This window comes from Impatiens glandulifera, chromosome 5 (assembly GCF_907164915.1).
Source record: "Impatiens glandulifera chromosome 5, dImpGla2.1, whole genome shotgun sequence".
Taxonomy (NCBI): domain Eukaryota; kingdom Viridiplantae; phylum Streptophyta; class Magnoliopsida; order Ericales; family Balsaminaceae; genus Impatiens; species Impatiens glandulifera.
Window position 1 is genome coordinate 51,177,283 of NC_061866.1, and position 19,283 is coordinate 51,196,565.

At 32.9% G+C, this 19,283-nt stretch overlaps 2 protein-coding genes across 2 annotated transcripts; both read left to right on the forward strand.

Moving 5' to 3' along the window:
- The first annotated feature begins 665 nt into the window (after positions 1-665).
- Positions 666-16,527, forward strand: LOC124937613 (serine/threonine-protein kinase EDR1-like). Its single transcript, XM_047477909.1, has 17 exons — positions 666-914; positions 2,557-2,951; positions 3,640-3,843; positions 4,696-4,887; positions 5,084-5,340; positions 5,828-5,947; positions 6,055-6,144; positions 7,515-7,610; positions 9,629-9,715; positions 10,560-10,653; positions 11,774-12,068; positions 13,488-13,611; positions 13,733-13,752; positions 15,206-15,362; positions 15,792-16,080; positions 16,164-16,236; positions 16,323-16,527. The coding sequence occupies exons 2-17, from the start codon at positions 2,703-2,705 to the stop codon at positions 16,403-16,405; spliced, it is 2,430 nt and encodes an 809-aa protein (XP_047333865.1). The 5' UTR covers positions 666-914; positions 2,557-2,702; the 3' UTR covers positions 16,406-16,527.
- A 681-nt stretch (positions 16,528-17,208) lies between these two features.
- LOC124939645 (LOB domain-containing protein 2-like) lies at positions 17,209-17,943 on the forward strand. The gene has a single exon (XM_047480102.1). The coding sequence runs from the start codon at positions 17,209-17,211 to the stop codon at positions 17,941-17,943; it is 735 nt and encodes a 244-aa protein (XP_047336058.1).
- Positions 17,944-19,283: the final 1,340 nt, after the last annotated feature.

Here is a 19,283-nt window from a genome sequence, read left to right on the forward strand (position 1 = left end):
TACTTGTGATGTTTATTTAAATGAGTCAAACTGATATTCTTCAACCGCACGTGCGTGACCTCTCGGATCGATTTGAGTTTGTGTTTGGCGTTAACCAAGTTAAAATCGAGCTAAATGTCTTATCGTGTTTTTTCGAGCAACATAATAATATATATATATATATATATATTTTAATATTGAAACTTAAATTTAAAATAAATATTTTTTCATAAAAAAAAAATTTGAAAATTTAATTTTAGTTCAAATTTTGACCTAATATTATAAGTAAATAGTCGGGTTGATCTCGAACTTCAATTTATAAACTCATTCGAGCTCTTATTCGAGTCAAACTAATAAATACTTCATCTAATCGAGCTCGAACACAACTCATTTGTTACACTATTAGTTACAAATATTTTGCATTTCTAATTATTAGTCCGGTTTAAAATGAAAGGTAGGTAGCTTAACATTACCAAATTTAGAATTCAGTAGAATAAAAACATATTTATTTAAAAATGAAGTCAATACAAAACAGATGGCATTGAATTGAATTAGATCCGGCTAGTGTCATCTAAGTTATAGAAAGAAAGAAAAAAAAGAATAAAAAAGAGATGGCGGTAGCGGTGGTAGGCTAGCAACCATGAAATGAAAAAGAAATAAAGAAAGGGGCAGAATGGTAAAGTAAGTTCACGTGTATGAAGTGGGATGATGGCGAGGCACCCTACTTTGCCAGCTGGCTTGTCGGAGAGACGAGGCAACCGTCGAACGTCCTCCATACCCACGTGACTCACTCTGTTACAACTCTCTCTCTCTCTATCTCTCTCTCTCCCGTTTTTTTGCTTCTTCAAGCAGGCAGCTAGGTGTGTGTAAGCTTCTTCGACGTGTTCTTGCTTGGAAGGGATTCAAATCACTTTAACTCCACGGATCTGCTTCCGGTATCTAATCTAATTCCTACATTTCTACCTGCATTCTTCCTATCTTAATTGTTGATCTATCTTATGACAAGAAGCGGCATTGTTTCAACTTGTTTACAACTTCGCGAGATCTATTGTTTTATTACTTTTTAATGTTTCTCGTCTCATTTATTGATTTATTGATTGATTGATCTGGCCGTCTTTATTTTCTCCATGTTATGATGATCTCAAGTGATTTTTAATTATCATTGGATTCATCAACCTAGAAACCGAATATTCTCTCGTAGTTTCTTGGAGGCACCGATTACCTGTTGTTGATAGGAGATCATTTATCTGTTTATGTTTAAGTCTAGTGGTGTACTTCTTTACTGAATTCCTGCATGCTCGTGCTAATGGTATGTATGTATGTATCACTTCTTGAACCTCTTTTATTATATGGATGAAGTCTGCTACTAACTGTGATCAAGGCGCAATCAAGGCACAATTTGAGTTAAGAACGGGATGTGGCTTGACTAGCTAGTAGAGATAGACTGATTTGCATTATTTTCGAACAAAACTTCATGACAGACCTTTACTATTCTGACAGTCATTATTGATTCGAATTGTGAATTCAGCAGAGGAAGTAAATAAAAGAGATCAACATCGACTTATGTACATAGATAATGAAGTTAAATAAAAATTACACACCTACCTTTCCCTGAGGTTGCAGGTTCTCCGTCCAGGTAAAGGCGATTTTACTGTTCTGGAGACTGCTCGCAACAGAGGGTTAAATAGGGAAATCGAATAATGCAATTAAGATTGGGTTTTCTGTAAATTTGGTTCAGTTGTGGGGTTATTTTGGGGGAGAGCTTCTTTCTGGATAGATGGATGGGTGCTTTAGTGTTAGCTTGATTCTAGCTTATTCAACCTGCCTGCTTATTTGCTAATTGGTCCTGAGTGTTTGGCAATCACAAAGTTTAATGTGTAAAATTTTGGCAATCTTAATCGCTATTCGCAATTGAATCAAACTAGCCCTAATAAAGAGGTCATTTTGTTCCACTTTTTACATGATGGAAAGACATTAGGGTTTTTTTGTGGTTGATAAGTCAAATATATTTGCTTATCTGTTTTAAATATCTTTGCAACGTTATTTCGTGAGTTGTGTATGATACTCTTGTGTAGATTTTATTGTTTCTGTAGGTTTCGTCTAAATAATACTTCTTACATTTTGAATCAGTTGAAAATGGATGTACTTGGTAACATCATAGTGGATGCAATTATAGACCATTTTTTCCGAACATTTGATGACACGTTTTATAATTTCTATTAAGTCCTTAGAATGGCTGGTTCAGATAGGAAAATATTCACCAATCTGCCTGAGTTTACTCTGTTGTGTGACTAAGGGTATCCTCATATCACACAACAAAAATTATGATCAAAGGTAGCACGGATCAACACTAGTCACCATAAAGATTATAATTTGTCTATCTTATAGCTTTTGTCCTACAACGAAACTTCTAAAGTGCATTCTTCTAATACATTTACACTGGTTAAGTGACTTACTCATGCAAATAACTCTTTTTACTAGTTTTTCCATGTTTATTTTCTGTTTGCTGATTACGAAAACTAAATGTTATTTGGCGCATATCTGGTATGATTTTGCACTAATTTTGTGTCTTCACAGGTGGTCACATAGACTTTGGGATCGAGTGAAAACAAATGAAGCTTGTTAACAAATAGTTTGTGGGCTCAAACTATCCCTAAATTAAGAATGCCTTTTATAGGTTGAGAAATTGGTGAAATGATTTTACATTTCAAATATTTACAAAAATGGAGGAAACACGAGATGACCCAGGGCCAGCTGAAATAGGGTCCCATAATACCACGTATTGGCCATCAGATATCGTTAGCAAGTTTGGATCTGTTTCATTGGACTGCAAGGATGATGTTCTGAATGCTAGAGGAACAAATACCTATGAGAACACTACCCCTTTGTCATCTCAGAGAGCATCACAGACTCTCTGGAGAACTGGACTGCTTTCTGAAAGAATTCCTAATGGATTCTACTGTGTCATTCCGGTGAGAATTCCAGGTTCAATTTTATAGAAAACAACTATCAGTTTGTCACAAAAGGAATTTTGCTACTGTCTGAGTGTTGTGAAGATACAAAGGACACAATCAAATTTAGCTTTTTTGTTTACCCTCAAAGATATGATATGTTCTTTTACTGTTTTCTCATGTTCATCTTTATTTCTCTTAGTTTTTTCTCTATTTTTTCTCTATTTTTTCTTAAATTCATTGTCCATCTTGCATTTGTGTGAATACAATAAGCAATCCTCTTGGACATTTTGCACTTTGGAAAATGAGCCGATGCTTTGTCGGTGTCTTTCTATTTGTTGGAGCAATGAATGTACCCTCAATGTTCTGGGATTGATCTGGATATGTGGCATGTAGTTTCTTATTTAATTTCATATGGCAGGTCTGATGAGAAATTGAGAACATTACAATTTTATCTCCAGAAAATAACTTGTACATTGTAAGACCGTTGACAACATAAATTCAACTGGATATGAAAAAGTGTATACTACATCAGTATTCCCTGTTACATTTGACTTTTGAGTGCATACAGTCCATGTTCCTTTACCAAATCTTGCTATGTTAACATTTTTCTCTTTATGTTTACACTTTGCTCTTAATCTAAGTGATTTATTTAGAAATTTATTTTCACATTTTTATGAGTTTATTTCTTTGCATGTTATTTTATCAGGACACAAGGATCAAGGAACTTTTTGATGATGTTCCAACTCTGGATGAGCTAAGCTATTTGTGTTTAGAGGGATTTAAGCCTGATGTCATTCTTGTAGATGCTGTGAAAGATAAGAAGCTTTCAAAACTAAAGCAACTAATTGTTGCTCTAGTAAGAGGTCTAAGCTTAAATCCTGCGGCAATGGTAAAAAAGATTGCTGGACTGGTAAGAGTTTATTACAAAACTCATTTTGATATACTCATCTTATTTTGGTATACGAAAAGTGACACCTTGTTTTCATCTCTTAATAGTATGCTTGTCATGCATCACTTTGCCTTTGAGTTCATTGTTACTAGTTATTTTTTATGAAACTGAAAATTAGGGAATGAATAAATGGTTTTACCCTTTCAAAAAAAATTATGTGATGAATATATTAAGTGAATAAAATAAAATATTGTGAAAAGTAACTGTTTATTGGTTTTGAACATTAAATAATGTTTCAACTTTTTTCATATACTTAATGAGTTAAATGGTTTACTCAATCTTGTTATCATTACCAAATTTTAAGTGAAAATGTATTGAATCCATTCACAATAAAGTGATACGTGAAGCAATCCAGTATAGCCTTAGTTTCTACAATAGTTATCAATATTTCATATTAATCATGTTATGAAAAGAAATTGTTTTTAAGAGACTAAGTTTTATTTTTTTTTGAAAAAGGCTTTTTAAGAGACAAGTGAAACTACACAGCCTATTATATGATTTTTCTGTACTCAACTGGGAGCCTATTGAAGCAATCCAGTATAGCCTTAGTTTCTACAATAGTTATCAATATTTCATATTAGTCATCTTATGAAAAAATATTGTTTTTAAGAGACCAAGTTATTTTTTTGAAAAAAGCTTTTTAAGAGACAAGTGAAACTACACTACACAGCCTATTATAGGATTTTCTGCACTCAACTGGGAGCCTATTGTTTTTATGAACACTTCCTTTTTAACAGTTGGTTATGATCTGTTTGTGGTTGTTGTGTGTTTTGGTATATGTTTCCTTATTGATGCCTGTTGTTTGCTTGGCAGGTATGTGATTTTTACAAACGTCCAAACTTGGAACTGAGCCCGGCAAAAGCTTTGCATGAGGAGACATCTAATGTGTCTGAAACTCAAGGTGTCCAAATGCTAGGGCAAATAAAGCATGGTTCTTGTCGACCCCGGGCAATCCTATTTAAAGTTCTGGCAGATGCTGTTGGTCTTGAATGTAGTCTTGTGGTGGTAAGGTTTGATTTAGTTACCCTCAATAAGAAACTTGACAAAATTAAAGCAGCAAAAAGGAAATAATATATTTTGGCCTTTCCTGTCTTTGTAAATGGTAGTGCATTCTTTGCACTCTGATGGAATGAACATTTTAGTTTGATCTCTGATGTAAAATCTTAAGCATTCATCTTTATTGTTTGCCATGATCGAACAGGGTTTACGTACTGAGGCGGATGATGAGTGTCTAGACTCAAATAAGCATATGTCAGTGGTGGTTGTAATGAACTCTGTGGAACTTTTGGTTGATCTGATGCGTTTTCCTGGTCAATTGATACCTAGATCAACAAAGGCTATATTTATGACCCATATACCCGCTGCAGGGGAGAGTGACTCTGCTGAAAATGATTCATGTGATTCACCAATGGAGCCAAATAGTCCATTGTATGGGTTCACTGATAAAGTTGACGAAAGGTTAGCTGATATAATAGACAATACTCATTTTGTTCATCTTTATTCTGTTAGATAATCTATATTGTGATACAGAATTCCATTTAAGGAATGAGGGAGAGTAGAAGAAGTAAACCCTAAGAAAGAAGTCAATTCTTATTTCATATTCAACATATCTATTTCATGATTGTTGCTAATATTTATAGAACTAGGTTAATAACTGATAATAAATGTTAATAACTAACTAATTAGATACTTATAACTATATTTAATAACTGTTTTTAACTGCTACAGGGCAGATAGTTGTTGGACTGTTTTGGGCTGCAGGCACATGGCCTGTTATCTTGTCTTTGGGCTGCCCAGAACCCTTGTCCTGTCTTCCATAACATATTGTTCTTATATACGACTGATATATTTCCTTTAACTTGTTGGGGTAGCTTCTCAATGATACTGTGAACTTTTTCATTACAAAGATGTCTTGAAGTTTTGTATACTATTTCATATCATGCAGTGCAGAGAAAGATGGTAGCCTTCTCTATCCCCGAAGACTAGAGTCATCCTCAAATCTAGCAGGACCTCCAGTGAGGAGTGTGTTGATGAGGTCTTCAACATCAATTGATAGAAAATTAAGGTAATGAGTTCTTGACCACTTTTTCCTATTGTTTTCCCCTCAAACTGTGTTCCTATTTTCTTACTTTACATCCGTTATTGTGATTGTATTGTTTTTCATAATGTCAGTATATCACAGAGTGAACCCAATATAGCTGCTACCTTTTGGCGGAGGAGTCGAAGAAGGGCTATTGCAGAACAACGAACTGCTAGTTCAAGGTAAAAATGCTCAAATTCCTTATCAGAGTTTGACTAGTTAACTCATAACTGTGTGCACTGTACATGGCACATTGTCTTGCACTCAACTCAAACTCATTAGATAAGTTAATTGAACTTAATGGGATCTTTGCATAAGATGTAATTTTTCGTACTTGTAGTACTTGGAGGTTGTTAATAATCTGTAAAGTGATTAATTTAAATCAAACATATCTCTAAGTGAATTAAACAAGAAAAATAAAATAAGCATAATTTGATCAACTACTAGTTATAATTTGCTATCTTAATTGGAGGAACACACATTTTCTTGCAAAATAATGTTCCTAATGGGAAACAACGTTTTTAGTGAATCTGGATTTGGATAACCGGCAATTTATTTTGATAAACAAATACACACTTTCATTTGAATGTGTGGTTGGTTTTGTAGATGAGATCACACAGTCAATATAAAAAATAAATACATTTTCATTTGGTATAAAAGTGTTATTGGCATTGAGAAAAATGTTTTGAAGACCAATGATGTCGGCATCATGAAAGATTGATTTGGAAACCAAATTGTAGATGGAGAGGAGTAGAAGGAGATGTAGAAGAAGAAAAATTGCCATAAGTAATATGCATAGACAAGCAATCATTGCTTATAAATTTGGCTGACTACCATACATTCCGGCAGTAGAAATCCATGTCTGCAGAAAATGCTACGTAATAAGATTTTTTTGCCAATTTATTTTCTTCACTCATCTCCTAAGAATCTTCAGCTCATGTAGATTTACTAATTGTGACAGTTCAAACATATATGATATTATGTTGCCCCCATACAAGTAATGAATCAAAATCTTAGAAGTTATATATTTTGCACGTGCATTGTGTTGCCCTAAGACGCTAGTTATACTTTGCACATGCATTGTGATGCCCTAACACAAGTGCTAAAAGCTTCTCCATTGTGAATATTACCAAAAGCTTGATTATGTTTATAAGTAAGCTACTGTATCATAATTTATGGCATTGAGAAAAATATTTTTGATGACCAATGATGTCAGTCTCATGAAAGATTGATTAGGAAACCGAATTGTAGATGGAGAGGAGGAGAAGAAGAATAATTAACATAAGTAATATGCATAAACAAGTCCTAGAGAAGCAATAAAAAATAATCTAAACTTTTTGTACATTCATTATTTTTTTTTTCAATCACATATGTCAACTAGCATAAAATGTTTCTTGGTTCTCCATATATTATCTAGAAATAGTTGTTATCCAATTTTGTATTATTTTTCTTTCCTAAAATGTATATTACACATTTTTTCAATAGAGCATACAATGATTTTTTTTTCATTATGTGGTATTAGTTTTTATTTTGAAGTTCATTTATTTTCCAGCCCAGAGCATCCTTCATTTCGAGGACGTGGGCGGTCTATTCTTAGTGGGGATAGGAAATCATTTGGAGTTTTTGCAGATGATATAGCTACTTCAAGGTGCTTATATCCCTATATATTACTCTTAACCTCTGGTTGGTGTCACATTTTATATGTTTGAAGCTGACATGTTTGATTGCTAGAAGAAAATTTCTGAGCAGAAATTTGAACGAAGAACACACTACTTTATATTTTAGTTTTTGGGTACAAAATGACTTTTGATGTATATGGTCCTTCCATCATTAATCATAGGCTTCATATTTTTAGCATTTGGGTTGCTCATCTATTATGGATGACTGTGTTTATTATTTTATATATATATATATATATATATATATATTGTAAAATAAAGTCGATATTAATATATTTGTCGTGAATTGCGACTCAATAAAATTATGTTCACTAATAACCATAGAAGTATAAACTAAACTAAAATATTTTATTGAGAATTTTGAGAATCTCACAATAAACTCTAAGCTCTTTTATTTGTATTTATGGATAGATTGAGAAATTCTACATTATTATTTTTATTTGGGGTAAAATAGGAAATTCCTTGTCCAAATAGTGCCAGAGGCTTACAGAGGAAAATGATAGGATGTTGGCTAAGGTGATTCAAGCTATATACATGATTGATTCTCTTGGTTGTCTAACGAGATTTCTCAAAACAATGGAGAAAATGTGTGAAAATACATAAGATTTGCCCGGAAGAGCTTCAAGAAGTGACTAGTTTCATTGTGGGAAGCGCTAAGTTCGTTGGATTCTGATGTGCAATTGGTGTACTGAACTTAGGCTGGGTCACATTTTCCACAGTTATTTGAGGTCGTCAAATGCCAGCATGTTAGTTTTGACTATGTGTGAGGATGTTGAGAGGGAATTTTTGAATCATCTGCGCTTTAAGTACATTCTAAACAAGGAAGAGAAGCTAACAGAGAATAAACTTCTTGGTCTGATTAGACGTTTAGGCCCAAGACGGAGGTTGTGGAACACAAGTATAAGTTCATTGTGAAGTCATGTTATGTGTTACTGCATGGGGAAGATGCGTCTTCCTTTTTCCATGATATGATGTTTAGAATTCTAAAACCTCATCCAAGATGTGGATATTCAAGTGGAGTGTCTTATATGGTGGTATGCTTAGGAAGAAATGATTCAGTATCGCCAGTAGATGTTTTCCGTGCCTATTTTGTGACGAATCAATGTCTTATTGCTTCTGCACTGGTCATTTGTCAAAGAATTTTGGGATTTGTTATGGAGCATTTTCAACCTCAGTTGGGTTATGCCTCGTTAAATTAAATTCAACGGCTTTGGGGAGCTTTGGACATATTGGAGTTGGGAGATTCTCCTTAACAAGAATTGGTATTCCAATCCTATTATCATCAGATGGATTTTATAGAAGGAAAGGAACATGGGATTATTTACGATAAGAAATGACCATTGTCATATTTGAAGAGTAATTTCCTTAGTGTCATCACTTCCATCCACAAGGTGTCTACCAACCTTCTCGTTGTGGGATATAATGGACGTGATCGAAGCCTTAGTCAATGACTTGTTTCTCCTTTCTGAGTTTTTCTTTTCTCATCTTCTGTTTTCCTTTCTTTGCTGTGATGTTTTGTACTGTCCCTTTCGTTCCTTCACGGCACCTTATTATGAAATTGAACTTTTATAGAAGAATAAAATCAAATTGCAAATGCTTGTATTACCTATCCCAGCTAGATATTGAATCCCATCCTTCCTAATATGATATGAACTTAGGTTGTTTATAGACAATTTATGATTTATCCAATGAGATAAGATATTTGTAGACTATTTTTTCATTCAAATGGCATGCATAGGGCCATCGATTATGTTCCGATTGAATCTCTTATCTTACAAACAAACATGGCCTTCATATATTTTAAATAATTTTGTTCTGCTCTAGGTGTTTTTTTAGTGAACTACATGTGTATCATAAAAAAAGTACTAGTAGATATTTACTCAACTCTTTTTATGATCCTTTATGGTATTTATATATTGTTTCTATTCACAGTTCGTTTGATCATTGTTAACCAGTGTTCTAAAGTTTCAGATGATAATTATTACAGGTCAGAAGGTGCATCAACATCAGAACCTCGTAGGTTAAGACGAAGGAGCATCAGTATTACTCCAGAAATTGGTGATGACATTGTCAGGTCAAATTTTCAATCCATTTACTGTCATGGGAAGCAGACTTTGTCTTGTATATTTTTTATTAATGGGGCAATGCATAATTTCCCTGAAATTCCCTTAAACAGAGGAGAACCACTTAATGCTTTGCATTTTATTATATATACCAAAAACATCTTATTTATTTATAAGGACAACATTTGACAATGAGAGACAAATATCTTCAAGAGTTATTCACATATGTTCCAGTAAGTTGGGTAGAAATGAGGTTAGTATTGGGAAAGAGGAAATCTTTGTTGCCATTGTTATAAATTGACTTAGTCGTTCTCAAAAAAAAAAATTGACTTAGTCATTTAGTTTTATGATTTGCATATTATTGTATCAAACTGCTTCTTTTATCCAATCATTGTAGTCTTTGTCAAAATTTAATCACTATGCTTGATCAACTAGGATCTGTATGTGTTCCTTCCATTATTGTTAAGCAAGCTCTTTTTATTCTATGCACATCTTAAAGTTGGTGAATGCTTTGTTCTAGCTTTCAAGTTATTGTGATACGAGAGGTAGGGTTAGGGCTACTAATTGAGGACATGGAAAATTAGCGGTTATGGTAGCTGTCACATTAGTGGCTGGCGGGGAAGATTACTATGAATGTTGTTGTGAATTTCTAATTCCCTCCTTGAGATCTCTCTCTTCTCTCCTCACATATCAATACAATAAATGAACTGTATTGCTACTATTTGATAACTGTTTAGTTTTTTACTATTGCAACTTTTCATAATAATAATTAATGCACACAGTTCCTAGCTGCTCTCTGAATGTTGGTTTGTTTGAACTCTTATTATGGTTCCATTGGTTGAATGGTATCTTTAGGGCTGTGCGAGCAATGAATGAAACATTGAAGCAGAATCGTCTGTTGCGAGAACAGGTAGATGACAAAAGTATCGGAGCAGACCAACAAAAAGAAGTGCGTAAAGTTTCTATTGCAACTGATAATCACACACAGTTTACTTTTTTCTTGGATTTAATGTCTATACTACCAAAAAATGTTAAATTTTTGTAGGTCAAATTTATGACATGGTAATTCCAGTCATGGAATCTTCACATGCTATATGACATATTAATCTTCAAATGAAAGACATAGTTGGTTACTGCTACTATTCTATATGACCTATTCATACCATTTTCCTTGTTACTTTTCGTTTACACTGATGTGTGTTCAAGTAGAAATGGGTGAAGGCAAATGTTTCATTGTAGCAGTGAATGTGGCTTCATATAATTCATGGTTTCCTTTTTTACCCAGTTGTCACGTGTAATCTTTTTACCTGTGTTTATTGGTAGATAACTGTTACAAATAAGGCTGTAGTGTTTGTGAGATAAAACTCATTCCATCCAAAAATGTGTTGTTGAAGCTGTGGTCGAATTAGGAAGACACCAGTGGTCTAGTAATAGAGGCACATAGCCAGGTTTTTTAAGCAAGAGATTTAACTTGTGAGAGCATGTTAACATGGTTTTCTTTTTACAATTGCTGAAAAGAACTGCAAATGTCTTACCCATTATGGCCCACCCTCATGTATTCACTTGATGAGATTTATATGACTAGTGAAGGATGATGCTTAATTATAAGTATGCAGTATCCTTTCAAGGTCAGTGGCAAGTGGGTCTTCCCTGACCCAAAAATGAGTTATCGTGTTCCAGCCTCTAGGTATGATTTAGTTATCCTGTATTCATATTGGCCTTTTTGGTGCTATTGGTTTCAGGAAGTACAACATAAAGAACATGACTAATGAAACACTTCAGAAGAATAATGAAATAAAAGATTATCATAGATGTTGAAAACCTAATGCTGACATTATATTAATGAATAATGGTTTTCTTTTAACTTAACATTTAAATTAATGTTGGATTATATTAATGAACGCAGCATGCCATTTCCGTGGTAGAAACTGCATTTGTAAATCATTGTTTAAACTTCAATTATCTTTTACATGATAATTACATTTTTGTTCCCTTTGTGTTGGCTTTTATTTTGGTAATTGCCTTCATCCTACTTTGCCTCTGTTCAACTATCTCATTTGTGAATTTAGGTATCAAATTTTGGTCAGCATAATCATGATAAGCCATCTCTCAGAAGAACGGTTTCATATGCAAACTCTGCAGAGAGTTCTCATAAAGCAATATCATTGCCTACCTCCCCTCATGAATATAGAAGCCAGGCATCTCAGAATATTGGTACTTTAAATTACAATGCGAGTACTGAAACAGTCTCAACGTGGAATAGAGTTCTCGAGTTGCCTTTGTTCCAGGACAAGCCTCTATTACCTTTTCAAGAGTGGAATATTGATTATGAAGAATTGACTGTTGGGACTCGTGTAGGGATTGGTAAGACAATTGTGATTTTCTTTTCTGTACCTTAGCCTCTAACTTCAGTTAACTGCTTCAAATCTTGATGACTGATTGATCCAATGCTTTACAATGGTTTCATGATATGATATCTTTGTTTAAGGAATGTTTACATTAGTTGAGTCAGAACTGGTTATGCATTATTTTGAGGAGAAAATAATGATGTAATTGGGTTTCTTTTGATAAATGTTACTTCCTCTATCCCATTTTGTGTGACATGGTTGACTTTAATGTAAATTGATGTGCATATTGATTATATTTTCATTGTTGAAATGAATTTAATGTCTTAAAACTTGTGTACTTTTAAACTTTATATTGTAGGAAATTTGGCATCCATATTAGTTGAATAAAAAAATGATCCACCTTAGGTTTTTTATTTTTTTTGAAAGGTCAACATTTTATTAAAAAGAAAACGCAAGACGCGTTTAATGAATTACAGATGGAAGGGAGAAGAGAAACAAAAACAAAAGAACAGAAGGAGAAAAAGAAGGTTAAATACCAATAAGATCCACCTTAGATTTGTGTAAACTCTGCTACTGGTGGTGGCAAAGCCTTAGGCTGTGGAATGAGGTAGACTTTGCATTTGTCTGTATAATGCATAGAATATCCACTTGTGCCCTCTCCCCCCCCCCCCCCCCCCCCCACACACACACACACACACCCAAGTCATTCGTAGCGTCTTCAAGTCTTGATAATGATAATGCAATGCTTGCCTTTCTAATAAAGAAACAGTGTTCCCATGCAATACCTGGTGCGTCAACATGGATTAACAACTTAAAATTTTCTTATAGCTTAATTCATAGAAAGATGCTAGCATTGACGTCCAAATATAGTATTACTGAGCGAAAACGCAATTCTCACAGAAGCAATGGTAACATGTATATTTAAGTGGCAGTGATGACAATATCCAATTTACAATGTCATCTTTGAGTTTGTGCATTTTTCTCTAAGTACATCATTTGATAATACCCATCATTACATTGTCCAATGGATCCTATATTAAGTGGATGTGCAAGCCCAAACAATTATTGTTTTCCCTTATATCCCTTATACAGTAATATGGTTATGTGAACCCAAGAGTCCCCTTGGTGACTGTAAGATTAATTTCAATTGCTGCATTATCTAAATATAGTTGCAATGTCCCTTTGAACTTTACTTTTTCCTAAACATTGTTTATCCCATCTCTACCTGAATATATTGACTTATTCCAAATGAAATTACTTGTTTCCATCGCAATGATTTTTTTTTGTTCTCTGACATGAAGATGTGATTAATATTATCCAGTTTTGAAATTTGCCTTACCCATTGTGCATGTTTATTTTACTTTTTCTGGCAAAATGTTTGACTTTTGGTCCACTATATTCATATAGTTGCATTATTCTTAATTTACATCTATAGGGTTTTTTGGAGAAATTTTCCGAGGCATATGGAATGGAACAGATGTTGCCATTAAGGTATTTTTGGAGCAAGATCTCACTGCTGAAAACATGGAGGATTTCTGCAATGAGATATCGATTCTTAGGTAACTTAATGTGTCAAGATATGCAATCAGTCATTACATTATTTACATGTTTCTTATTTGTTATCAATATATAAATGCACATTTCTGACTAGTCCTATTTGTGTATTGTTCTCCTGTGCAGTCGTCTAAGACACCCAAATGGTACGAACTTTCCTTGCTTTTGCCTAGTTATGCATCATGTCTGGTATGATAAGAGCATAAATCTGATTTACATGGAAATTGTATCTTCATACTTTTGTTTGTTTGGGATGAGGGTTAGTGTGGGCTTATTATATAGCTGTGATATGTCAACCTTAATCCATTCCGTGGAAAAAATAGGGTGACAAAGGGGAGAAAACTATACTACTTTACCTGAAACCGTAAAAGATAAGGAAATACCCACTCCACTCTGTAGTTTGGTGCGGCCCAGCTCTTTTCATATGGGCTAACATGAATGTAAACCAAGAAACTTAATGCATCATCATTTTTGTGGAAAATGTGGAAAAAAAGTACTAATAATAAATTAGCAAAATTATACATGAACTTCCTTAATAAGGTGTAAAATCAACTGTATGCTAAATTAAACAAGTTCCCTTCACGATTTTGTTTATTGATGTATTGTTACTAGAACTTCTAAAATATTTATCAAATCCGTTTTTTTTATTTTGTTTATTTTGTTTGTAAGGGCATTTTGGTCTTATACCCAAAACCCATGTTACCCTACTATTTTCTATTTAAGCCTTCTGTTGCAACCTTTTCAAGTCAATGTAAATATACAACCCTGAACTTGTCCAAATTGGGTCATATTTTGCCTCTGCTACTTCCTTTTATTTCTTAAGCTGCAAGGCCTGAGATAGTGGCCCGCTTTACTCCACAAAATGTTCCATAGTATTTAGCACCATCTTTCCTGTGTCTCTATATCTTCTTGCTTGCTTAGTGGATCAAGATGATATCTAATTTGGTAAAAAATCCAGAGTATAGGTGTAAAGAAAATGGAAGATTGGGGATTTTTAGCAGAGCAGTCAATTTATGAACGACCCATTCTTTAGTTTCTAAAAATGAAAAAATTATATCAAGTAAATATCAATAACAACTTGCATATGGAATAATCAAAATCTGAGAGAAGAAGTGAAATAAATTTAGAAAGTAACCTTCATCTGGAAATGAGTCTATCGAAAGATCTATCAAATGTATGCTGAACTATCTAAGTGGATGGTAAATTTTTTTATTTTGGTGAACCTCAATTTTGCAAGGACAATACATAGGAGAGAGAAAGAAGTGAATCTATATAAATGAAAATAGAAACGTAAAAGACAATTAGAGGAGGCAAAATTATCTATTTTAGACAAGTTTAGTGGTAATTTGACACTTTGAGAAGCTTAGGTAACTAACTGTACATCAATTAACATTGACCATTTAATGGAATTTTGTTTGATTTAAGGGACAATTGATTTTGGCACCTTATTACAGAATTTTATGTGAAATTTTCCTCATTTTCTGGTACACGAGTTTTTTGTCCTTCTAAAAATGTTAATGTTAAAATTTGCCAAATTTTTACTCAATTTATCATCCTTACATTTAAAGTTGGTTAACCAAGTTGATGTTTATATTGTAGTTATCTTATTTCTCGGTGCATGCACAAAACCTCCACATCTCTCCATGGTCACTGAATACATGGATATGGGATCCTTGTACAACTTGATCCATTTAACTGAGCAGAAAAAGAAACTTAGCTGGCGGAGGAAGCTCAAAATGCTGCGTGATATTTGCAGGTGAGACATAACTATCAACATTGCATCACATAAGACTTCTTTCAATCTACTGTATTCTTCTTTTGGATCATCAAATGCCTTTCTGAAGGTCATACAAACTATATTATGCCATGTTTCTGATTTTGTGTTATTTTTCCTTGTAGTAATAAGCTTTTGAGCAAAGTATTGTTAATGAGACTATTTTCTTATACTCCAAACAAATGACAAATGTCCATCAGGGCCCTCGTTGAGTACATGCACGAGGAATTTGAGCCTCATAGGATTGTTAGGTTTTCCTTTTCTAGGGATAGAAAGAAATAAGATTCAGAGAGAAGTTAACGAGACCAATGAATTAGGGGACGATTGGATATTGTATTCTAGTGAAATCTACATATAAAGTCATTCCTTGGAAATATTATATCAGGCATAACTCTTTGTTTTATATTGTAGGGGTCTAATGTGTGTGCACAGGATGAAGATTATTCACCGTGATCTAAAAAGTGCAAATTGTCTTGTAAATAAGCATTGGACGGTTAAGATATGTGATTTTGGTCTGTCAAGAATAATGACTGAAACCCCAATGAGAGACACATTTTCTGCCGGAACTCCAGAGTGGATGGCTCCTGAACTTATTCGCAACGAACCATTCTCAGAGAAATGTGACATTTTTAGCCTTGGAGTAGTAATGTGGGAACTATGCACACTAAGCAAACCGTGGCACGGCGTTCCACCAGAGAGGGTAATTTTTATACTGTCATTTTGTTCAGTTGTTCATACTAGATTATAGTGATGAAAAACATTTATTATTTTCTCTCTTTTTAGGTTGTTTATAGTGTTGCTAATGAGGGATCAAGGCTGGAGATTCCAGAGGGTCCTCTTGGAAGTTTAATTGCAGGTTTAGCTCAAATTCCTAGAGATCTGTTCTTCTAGGCCGGAGATTTGTTAATAATATAATCGTTCTTTCGATCATATTTGGTGCAGATTGCTGGGCCGAACCAGACCAAAGACCTAGCTGCGAGGAGATTCTCACCCGCTTAATGGAGTGTGAGTACTCACTTTGCTAGAGAAATTCTCACGGGTAGAGTTGTTTTCATCATCTTGTATTTTAAGTAAGTTCAAATTGTGAAACATTTTTGCTGCAAATCTCTAAATTTATTTTGTTACATTCGGGCGGCCGCTTTTGATCCTCCTCCACCTAGAAATGAAGAAAGTTGACAAAAAAAAAAAAGAACAAAACAAATCCATCTTGTTTATACAAGTCATTTGAAGTAGTTTACATGTACACTCTTTCTGGAAACGTTTGCACTATTGAAGACTGGTCCCGAAAACGATTAGAAAGCAAAACTAGAATCTTGATATCGGACATTTGATCTTTGAATACTACAAATGATTGAGAATGGTAAAATTCCAAATGGATGAAGAACCTGATTCTATAGATGATGATACAAGTGAATGTTGGAAGAATTAAGGATGAGTGTGAAGTGACTTTGAAAGTTGAGAACCTAGTTGGGATGTTGGTGAGATAAAAAAAAAGAAAAACTTTATAGAGAGAAATCTCAATATTATTGTTCTTCTTCGTGTGATCTACCTAAATCCCTAACAAACAGTTTTAAAAAGACTTATGGATCCCTCAATCTTTTCATGCCCATCAATGTCCTAATTCACTTCATTATATATATATGTTTATACACACATATATAGGACTTCCTATTTCATTTGTCAATAGAGAATTAGTTAATTCGGATAAGATAAGGTATGTTTATCACAAATTAATTAAGTTTTTAAAAAATGCTCAATTTACTTTTACAAATAATACATTTGATAAATGTGTAGTAAAAATATCAGGGTTCGAGTTTTCTCTATCTCTATGGGTCCAGCATGCGCGTCGTGCAAGCATCAAAGAAAAAAGTGCACAGAGAGCTGCGTTTTGGCTTGTTTCTTCCCAGTCGAGCGATTAAGAGAGTTCCACGCTGTTCACAAGGTGTTTGGAGTAAGCAACGTGATTAAGATGATCACGAGGCTGAGGGATTTGGACGACCGCAAGAGGGCGGTTGAGTCCCTCATATGGGAGGCTTTGTGCCGACAGAGGGACCCAGTCTTAGGACCCTACAGCGAGTTCAGAAGGGTTCTCGATGAACTCAACTCATACAAAGCCCAATTTCTCCATGCATCGACCAATAATAATAATAATAATATTAGCAGCGTTGTTCATCAGGCTGTAACAGCAGGCGATTGTCCTATCTTGGACTACAAGCTACCGGCTCCTAGCAATAACAATAACAATGTCTACATCAATGGTAATAATACTAATAATATAATTAGCGTGGAAGGACAACATTCACACAATCATCATCATAATCGTTATCGTCGCGGATATATGAGTTGCATGAATGGTAACAACAACCATAATAAGGGTTCTTCTACAATCGATATGTCGTCAGCCTTCAATGGTTACTTGTTGCCTACACATACTAATAACGACGATAATAATAATAACAATAATAATAACGTGGAGAGATCTACTAGGCATCATCATGTGTTTAGAGACCATGGGGGAGTCGTGATTACTGGCCCAAACCAGCAATTCTATCTTGCTGGTTAGTTTAATTAAATAAGTAATACAATGATCAAAGAAATTCTCTTATTTATATATAAATAAGTAATCTTTCATTTGAGTTTTTGATGTTCTGAGCAAGCATGATGGTTGTGTTATTGTTTTTATTGATGGAAAAAAGGGTTCATCTCAATCAATTAATGTTTTGTTTGTGAGTGACCGAGTGATAGGTGCAGTATTGGATACCAAATTATGAGAAATTAAAATTAATGGTTAAGTTATTTTTGGATAGAAACTGTATATTATTATTAAATGGAATGTTTTTATTTGAAAAAAATAATTATATATTATTAAATTTACATAATAAAAAATAGGGATAATAAGTATAATAAAAAACTTGCTTGTGATGAATTAGTAAGGTACACTTTAGTAATAAAAAAAACTTTAAAATATATTTTTGTTTAGATAATTTCAATAATCTTAATCCAATTTAATTCGATTTTAATCCAAACAAAAAAATTAATTCAAATAAGTATTTCAGATTCGAATTAGTTTGAATTTTGAGTATACATTCTCTTTATTTCACAAGGTGTATTTTAAATTAAATTGAAGAAATGTAATTATTTTGTTTTATAAATTAATAAAAATTATTTAATTTTATTTGTTAAATATTATGTTAAAATATAATGCCGTCTTAATTTAAAAATAGAGATATTATTTTGTATTAAAAAATTATGACAATATAAACCAAACATTATAAAAATAAATAAATATTGATACTAAGGTAACGTTTCACTAAAATATAAACTAGTATTGTATGTTAAGATCATAGGACAAAATAAAGGTGTATATGGCCAATTTAAAAGTCTGCTCAAATATTGAGGTTCATTTTAATAGAAGAAGCAAATGACCTGTAATCGGACACTTCTAACTCTTAAATTATTTTTTAAAACAAATTGTTTCTTCAATTTTTAGAAAGGTCGTTCTTCCGTCAATTTTTTGTTTAAATAAAACGACCTAAACTTAAAATAGTTATATATATATTATTATTAATCATTATTTTTTATATTTATATATATAATTATTAAATGTTTTTATTTATATATATATATATATATATAATCATTAATTTATATAATAATATAATTAATAAATTTCTTTATAGAAAGATAATATATATATTATTTATTTTTTATCTATATCTATAAAAAAAACAATTTATATATATTACTTTTAATCATTAATTTATATATATTTATATAAATTTATATAATATATTTTAAAAAATAATTTGAAGGCTAAAAGTAAAGATAACCTTTCAGTTACTCAATTACTTTTAACCTTAAAATTATTTTATAAAAATAAATAATATATATATATATATATTT